General features: G+C 35.9%; 1 protein-coding gene across 1 annotated transcript; it reads left to right on the top strand.

Annotated features, from left to right (window-relative positions):
* Positions 1-524: 524 nt before the first annotated feature.
* Positions 525-8,030, top strand: LOC131161882 (lipid droplet phospholipase 1). The gene is made up of 10 exons (XM_058117897.1): positions 525-1,209; positions 1,920-1,987; positions 3,800-3,870; positions 4,058-4,327; positions 4,983-5,143; positions 5,236-5,291; positions 5,549-5,601; positions 5,673-5,802; positions 7,078-7,175; positions 7,665-8,030. Exons 1-10 carry the CDS (start codon positions 926-928, stop codon positions 7,734-7,736), a joined length of 1,263 nt encoding a protein of 420 aa, XP_057973880.1. The 5' UTR covers positions 525-925; the 3' UTR covers positions 7,737-8,030.
* Positions 8,031-8,584: the final 554 nt, after the last annotated feature.

The raw sequence follows: 8,584 nt of genomic DNA, 5'->3' as shown, positions 1-8,584 counted from the left end.
TGAATAATTATGAGTAATATAGTTCAAAATTTTTATTTACTAGTGTCATTAATAAATCACATATTTTAAATTAATAAAATAAAAATACATACATAAGAATAAAAAAAAAATACTCTCAACAAAAAAAAAATCTAACTAATTTTAAGCTAATTATTGCTTGCAATTAAATAAATTTTTATTCAAAAATTTGATGTGATTTTAAAATATGACGGATCAAAAATAAATATGAATAAATTTATACTCCCATTAATAAAATAAAAAAAAATATTAGGCAATGATTTATAATAGTAATTGCAATTTTTTTTATTTTGATCAAAATTAGCAGTTAAAAAAATTATTTCATTTATCATTAACAAAAAATAAATTACAAATTTGTGAGATAGTTTTAAAATATTAATAATTTTGTTTATGGACTGATTAGAAAATATAAATCAATTTTTTCTTTTTCCTTTTTTCTTTATAAATGTCAAGTCGTTAATTTCAAATTCTAGGTTATATAGTATACAAGAGGAAAGGAATGGCGTATTCGCGCGCGTCCTTTTTTCTAGAAAAAACTGAAATGTCAAATGGAAGCCAGACTTGAACGGTCCGGCTTAGCTTCTAGATTCCAGGCCACGAAATTCCAATTTTGCCCTCCCTTGGCGGCTCTAATCTATGGAAGGAGTGAAGACATAGTCGTAACTACGTCCAACAATCAAGGGCAATTGTCGGTACTCCGGCACCCTCCTCCGCTCCCCGGCGGACGTCACTCAAATTGATTGCAATATTACCGTATCGGCTCCCATTAATTTATACCAGACCTCTTCCTCCCGCGTAATTACATAAACCGCCACTTCCCCATTGATTGCCGACTGCATTCATACATTTCTCTGCTTCAATTCCATACTCTCTCTCTCTCTCTCTCTCTCTCTCTCTGGTTTGATTCATGGCTTCTGCGGAGTTGCAGGGGAGTTCGGATAGTGTTCAGGGACCAGAAGAGGGTCATGGAAGTTCGCAGAAGAAGCCCGAAAATATTAAGAACAGAAGGCGCAGCAAGAAGAGGCATTCGTACCTGTTGAAATTTGGGTGCTTCAGATCGGAAGATGATGATTTTCCTACCGTGGAAAGATCGGACGGCGGTAGGAAGGGGTTGGACATGGTGGCTGATCCTGCAGGAGAGCGTCGCGCGCCTGCCCATCTGGTCATATTGGTTAACGGTCTCGTTGGCAGGTTGGTCTTCCTGTACCTTTACCCAGAGTTGTTCGATTGAAGGTTGCATAATATCTTTATTTCTTTTTTTGCTGGGAAATTGAAGATTATAAAGTCTGGTACACTTGTGAAATTGCTAAAATCTGGATGGTATTTGCTAATTTTTGGTGGAAGTCATTCTAAATGGCTCCCCAGATTTTAATAAATCAATCATGCAGTTGATGCTCCGTCACTAGATCTCATGGGATAATCTGGAGGTCAAGCTGTGTTCATAGTCGCTATGTTTTTATGTGGCCAATTAGTTGTTCGAGAGTGCGTCCACGGAGGCCTACGGACAAACCACATGCACATATATTCTTTATCTCTTGTCTTCTTCTTTTTGGGTTGCTTTTAGGTTGGCCTTTACAGTAAGCTAATCAAGGTTTTATTTTTGAGTGGACAAAGGATTGGAAGAATGTGTGCTTGTATTGTTTAGGAGGCTATATTTCCTATCATGAGCAATGCCACACTACCCCATTTTATATCCTTGTTTTATAGCCAAAATGTTTGGGATTCGCTCGGTGCACTTCTTAAGAAAAAGTGAAGTATGCATCAAGATCATCAATGGTGATTTGGCGATAAAGTGGGGGATGCAATGTGGGTTAGATCAGTTTTCTTCAGTTATAACATTCTCATTATCCGAGTGCATGCACGCCTTATGCATTAATATTGTTGTTGTTGCTACTATGCAGTGCGCAAAATTGGAGATATGCTGCAAAGCAGTTCTTGAAGAAGTATTCCCAAGATGTTATTGCTCACTGTGAGTTTTCTTGTCCTTGCACTTGCTTTCTTTCTATGCTGTTTGGTTTTTGACATTAAGCTGTCAATTCTTTTTTAACTATGATGAGCTAAAGCAAAATATCTTGCTCATAATACCTTGTTTATATTTCTACACATTAAAATCCTTGGTTTTATCAGTAGTAGATATTATTTTTATTCCAATTTCACTACACTAATATGTAAGTTTAGATTAACAAATTGGTTCTTATTTTTTTTCCTAATTCTTAGCAGATCATGTGTTAAAAAGGGTTGGGATGTGAGGCTAGGTGTTGGAGTTGGATATTTTAGTGGCACCACCATGTTGCCGCCAAGCATGATCACCATATAGGTTGTACTTGTAAGAAAACACAGTATCTATTTTTTCTTGACTTTGGCTACCAAAGAAGAAACTTGTGCAAGTAAACTAGTAAAAGTAGAAAAGTATAATAGAAACAAAAATGGACGGGTGGGAGGTTGGTAGAGAGGGTGGGACCATGAGCATTTGAGACAATTTTTTATGTGATTACCCTGCTGAGGAAGTTTATAGGAGGCAAACTACACCAACCAAGCAGAAATCGACGGAGAAAAAAAAATCTGTTACATTCAAGCCTTAAGGTTAGAGGTTCAAATCATGGAAACAATCTCTTCAAGCATGGAAGTAAGACTGCATACCTGTTGCCCTCTCCAGACCCCCGATTGAATGACAGCCTTGTACATGGTGTTATATGGCATTCGTTTTAGTCTGCTTATTGTGCCTCACCAGTACAAAATTGTTGCAACTTTCAATTCAGCAACCTTGCTGATTATGATTAATTCCACAAGTCAAGCTGCTGCTGTCGTCTTATTTCCTGATAAATCTTAAAGCATTGATATTAATCCAAAATAAAATCCATGGCCTCTACCAGCTAATCACCATGATGGCCCCTTTTGACATTGTATGGAACATGCGAGCAAAACCTGCATTGTGTTTTTCTACTTGCAGTGGTAGGAGAATAAGATAAAATATGGCCTCACAAATGTACGTGGAGCATGATAGTTGATTTTTTTTCCAAAATCTCTTGGAGATTATCCTCCTGCCAGTGGGACAGGTTGATCATTTCTTATGCCTTCCGCAGATATATTGGAGAATATGTGAAAGTTGGAACTTCGTAGCAATTGCAACTCAAATCTCTACTATTGGAGCATGGATTATTTAATAAATTAATACTTGACCTAAACTGCTTCTAACTTGTGACTTTAGGCTCTGGGAAGTTGTTTAACTTTTTAACCTGGTCCAATTTTTTCATCATCTAAAGATTACAGAATCTCCATTGGGTAACATCAACTTGTTGATTTTAGAGTAGGGGCTGGGGGCAAACCTAGAATCACTTGGAACAATGTAGTAACTAACGATTTCACAGCACTCCAATTTTTTTAGGATATTGCCCTAGATTTTGTGGCATGCTGGAAAATATCCAACCTCACTCTGTGGACTTAAGATTTGAGGATATTGCCCTAGACTGTGCAGAATGGTGGAAAAGAAATCATATATCCAACCTCACTTTGTGGACTAAAGATTTGGTAGTTGTTGTGGTAGAATATCCACTGAGAAGAGCTTACTCTATGTTGTCAATAAAACTTTTTAGGACCACGAGTCCAATTGGGAGCATCTCTAAACTTGATTGGGTTAATTTCCATATTCAAATGGGCACCAAGATCTGCGAAAAACTAGCATATCTTCAATTCAAGTTATTTTCTGATTGCATATTTTCATATGTACTAGTGTGACTAGATTTCACTAATTTGGATTGCATTTGATTAACGTGTGATGCAGGCAGTGAATGTAATCCTTCAAGGCTGACATTTGGTGGTGTTGACGTAATGGGAGAGAGATTAGCACAAGAGGTGTGTTGGATTCTGTGATTCAGTGAATCACATTCTTTTTCCCCTTAATGAAGCTGAAGTATTTCTTTTACAGGATATTTTTCTGCTCAAACCCAAATTTGTCGGATATATGTTTTCCCTTGTCTTATTCTGATTAATTAAAACTGCAGCAAACTAGAAACTTTAAAAAATAAACTATTTCTTTCAGGTAATATCAGTCATAAAACGTTACCCAGATGTGCAGAAGATCTCATTTGTGGGTCATTCATTAGGTGGCCTTGTAGCAAGGTATGCTATTGCTAGGCTTTATGGACGAGATCTGACAATGGAACTATCACAAGGTCATGAGAATCATAATGGTGAGAGACCTGGAGATCCATGCCTTGAAGATAAATATAGAGGTAAAATTGCTGGGCTAGAGCCGATGAATTTTATCACATTCGCAACACCACACCTTGGCTCAAGGGGGCATAAGCAGGTGAGTAGTTTACATCCTATAAACACATCCTCTTCGATTTTATTTTATATGAATATTTCCCATTTAAATATTATGGGAAAGTATGCTCTTTATTCTATTTAACTGTTAAAAGCATAAACTTATTTATTTAATTCAATAGAAACCTCAGATATGGTGTGAGAGCCTTGCAGACTGGATGTTGCATGTTTTTTTAAGAAGAAATTTTAATATTTTACGCAGGATAGGCTTTATAATAAAATTTATGAGGATTCTCATTAATATATTTTCTACAATGCACTCATTCATGGACTTCCTGTTTTTCCTTTGATGAGTATTCTTTGTGATGCCCATGAGAAACATTTGTAAGGGACCTAATTCTTTGGCTGTGAAAAGCTTTCTGTGAATTCACAGATTTTCTGGTCTCATTTTCGCGAAGTTTTAAGCCTATAGTATTCTGGACTATCATGCCAAAATTTTTCTTATTTTTTGAAGGCTTAAAATCTTGATTGTTTATGATTGTACTTGATTTACATATTTTATAGTTTAATTAAAAACATGATCTCATTTTCAGTGATGTGTGTCCGTGAAAGTGTTGCTTGCTCTGTTTGCATTTTCTTACATAGAATGGCTCTGTGTTCATACAGTTCTTGCATTTTCACCAGTTTATATTTTGTAGGTGCCTGTGTTCTGCGGCTTCAACAGAATGGAAAGGGCAGTATCTCATATTTCGTGGTTTCTTGGAAGAACTGGTAGGCATCTGTTTTTGACCGATCATGATGATGGAAAACAGCCTCTTCTTCTTCGGATGGTCAATGATTGTGAAAATCTTCCATTTATGTAAGCCCTATAAGATATTTTCCTGAAATGTGTGGGTGCCTTCTGGTAGTGATGATTATTCTGAACACGCACCTTTACTCTTGTTTCTGCAGGTCAGCTTTGCAGTCCTTCAGGCGTCGTGTTGCCTATGCAAATGTACATTTTGACCGTATCCTGTTATATGACATTCTGATCTATTTGTCAGTATGTTTGTGTGTGCATATGTGTATAGTTTCATTCCCCTTTATTACAATAATAATATTGGGGGATGGATTCTGGTTTCTGGATATTTAGACCTAATTGTCAACAGCTTAGACAATACTTGTGAATTCATGTCAGTGAATTTATCTGACAATCCACGGCCACTCATTGGTCTTCTTGTTAGTTGCCTACTTGCTTCTGCGTAGAACTTGACATTTTTAATAGAACTCGTGGGATGGAGTACATCATCTATACGAAAGCAAAATGAACTTCCCAAGGTAATTTTTTTGGGCCTTTCTGGAACTTATAATTTTATTTGGAGTCAATCTCATCATATTTCTCTTTTCAGCGTCAACAATTTTCAAGCCACGATAAATATCCACATATTGTCAATGTAGAGGAAGCGACAGTTGCCAGTTCAAAACAAGAAGTTTCTTCGGAAGCCAACATCAAGAAATCCAAGACCATAGACATGGAAGGTTAGTAAATTTGTTGTCTTGTTAAGGTGATTACTGAAGTTATTTTTGATGGAAGGCACATAGTATAATTATAAATTTGTTGAGGAGAAGATCAATCTCTAATAATATACATGAGGAATGTGAAAATGATAGAGAAACATGCCATTTACAAAGGGACTCTCTCATACAGTCATACTACAGATGTTCTATAATTGTAAAATACTTCAACAGCATTTTTTGGGCTACACATTGGCAAAAGATTAGTAGTCCATGTAAGTTTGGTCCAGTATGCGTAATGATTGAATTGGGAAATTTAAAAATTGGAGGTTTGCGTAGGCAGAAGGCCGAAGGCAATTTCTGGAACAAGCTTGGTGCCTATAGAGTGCTATTACAGCTGTCACACAAAAAATAAGTAGCCCACGTTTTTCATTTGAAAATCATAAAGCTCAAGCTCAAAACTAGGCCAAAAAGGTGCATTTCCAATCATTTACACGTTGCATCTTTTGTCTGAAGTATGGATATGGGAAGGAGGGAATATTGGTGGACTAACTTTTTGTCAATGCTGAAAGCTACAGATACTTTTGAGTGACATAGTAAAGTCTCATTCTAAACTGGCATATTACAATTGAATGCAAATTACAAGGAATTAGGGTCTTGATAACTTCATTTGAATTGTTTATTCTTGCATGTTTTATGGTTAAACATGACCTGACGACTTGAGTTTACCAAGGATATGTCGTGGGGGCCTAGGTGAGTAAAGGAAGCTTGTCATTCCTTCCTAAAATTGGGATCAGGTGTTCAAACAGTGTGAAGGGAAGGAGCTGACAATTATTTGAAGATGCCATCAATGGCAGCCCCTTTGGCATATGCTTTGGAGTTTTTTCCAGAGCAGTAATTGCTTTCGAGCTTTTCTTTGTCTCCTTCTATTTTGGGAACTTGGAGAGAAATTAATATGGTGACTGAGGGACTAGTGGCTAATCTTCAAGTTGAAATGGGGATATCAGTTGGGACGATTTCCCATAGACACTCTTTTTTTCCTGGTTTTCTCGGGCATCAAGATTTGCTAATATGTTTGAGAAAGTGAAACGGGTGGTGAGATTCTGTAACCCTTCTTTAATTGTGAACAAAAAAGGACCACAAGTAACTTTTGAAGTTTAGCTAATCTTCTCTATTTATTTATTTATTTATATATGTATTGTTTTTGGTCTGAAAACTGTTTGCATGTTTTCTTGCTCCAAATATTTTAATTTTTTTTTCTTTTTTTTTTGTTATCTTCATTGTTCATGACAATTGCAGAGAAAATGATCAGAGGTTTAACAAAAGTAAGCTGGGAACGAGTTGATGTTGATTTCAAGGGAAGTAGACAAAGATTTCTCGCACACAGCACCATTCAGGTGAGTTTCTGCTTGCTCTTGAATTTCACCCTTTTAACCCTACTTTAGCAACTTGGGAGACATTAACGAAGCATTATATATATATGGAGGACTCCAATTTTTTATGTTTAGCTGTGAAGAAAAGTAACAAAATAAAATATATAGCAAATCAATAAACAAAAATTTAATTTTTCACATTATTAAAATTTTATTTTTCTTTATCTTTTTTACAGATTTTTTTTCAGAATGATATGATGTGAATAGAAAATATGATGAAAATGAAATTCCTTCTAATTTTTCTTTATTTTCGTCTCTTCAAACAAAATCCTTGATTCAAATGGAGCCTTAATAAAAATCCTCCGGGAGATCTCATTACACTCTTTACTGGTTATATTATATATGTCTTGAATTGGCGACCAGAGGCTAATGGGTGACAGTTTGTGCTTGTGATATTGTTGACATATACAGGGTTCACATTTTCCTTTTATTTGTTGGTGTTTGTGTGTGCAGGTGAAAAGCTACTGCATCAATTCTGATGGAGCTGATGTAGTTTTACACATGGCTGACAATTTTCTTCTATGAAGCCGGGTTATTTTACTGGCACAGTCTGCATAGAGCTGGATAAATGTGCATATAGGTTTGATTTTTAAAAAATTAAAACAAAAAAGAAGCCTTGTAATCTTTATGCAGTTTATTCTTCTTCATTATGAGCTTCAAAACTCACCTGATTTTTCATTTGTGGAGTGTGGGAATGGGTGTAGTCTGTAGAGAGTTTACTGATCCTTGCTTACAATAGCCCTTGTTGAAAAATTTTGTAAATCAATAAATGTAATTTTTTGAGCTTTTACTTGTAAACATAGTTCATTCTTGTTCTTCTGCAATTTAGATTCTTCTCTGGTCATTGTGTAAAGACCCAACTCCTATAGCATTGTTGATGCAAGGCGCGACGAAGAAAGCAAGGGAGAGAGAAGAGAGGAGAAAAAAGAGAAGAATAGTTAAATGGATGAATGCAAAGAGACTACTTTATCAAATGTATTTGCACTTGAACACTTAAATACAAATATATCCCAGCAGTAAAAAATTGATGAAAAGACAAAGTCAGTATTGTTCGTATGTATGCCGAAGAGATGGCTTAATTAACAACCTCCCTAAAGAACAACTTATCGATCACATGTGATGCATTAGAAGTCTTACCACACAGAACAAGATGTATGTGTCGTTTTGGAGGATTGAACATGGAAATGTGTCATTAGGCTATTTTAGGGAATTGATGAGCAAAATCTATATTCAAGTCTCTCCAATGCAAGCATGGCAGAAGAAGAGGGCTATGAAGCAAAGTTAACGGATGCGACAATCCTACCCATGTGTCTTTTCAAAAAGGCCAATATAACTTATGTTTGACTAATGCAATGTTCTTATCTCTATTTAAA

This window comes from Malania oleifera, chromosome 8, assembly GCF_029873635.1.
Source record: "Malania oleifera isolate guangnan ecotype guangnan chromosome 8, ASM2987363v1, whole genome shotgun sequence".
NCBI classification, from domain to species: Eukaryota; Viridiplantae; Streptophyta; class Magnoliopsida; order Santalales; family Ximeniaceae; genus Malania; species Malania oleifera.
Note: the sequence above shows the minus strand (reverse complement) of the source record. Positions and strands in the feature narration are given on the sequence as shown.

Bases quoted from the DNA above. Each gene is read 5' to 3' on its own strand.
- LOC131161882 (XM_058117897.1), top strand. From the start codon at position 926: ATGGCTTCTGCGGAGTTGCAGGGGAGTTCGGATAGTGTTCAGGGACCA. The intron at 5,144-5,235 runs GTAAGCCCTATA...TTGTTTCTGCAG, and splicing joins TGTGAAAATCTTCCATTTAT to GTCAGCTTTGCAGTCCTTCA. The intron at 5,292-5,548 runs GTATCCTGTTAT...CATTTTTAATAG, and splicing joins TGCAAATGTACATTTTGACC to AACTCGTGGGATGGAGTACA.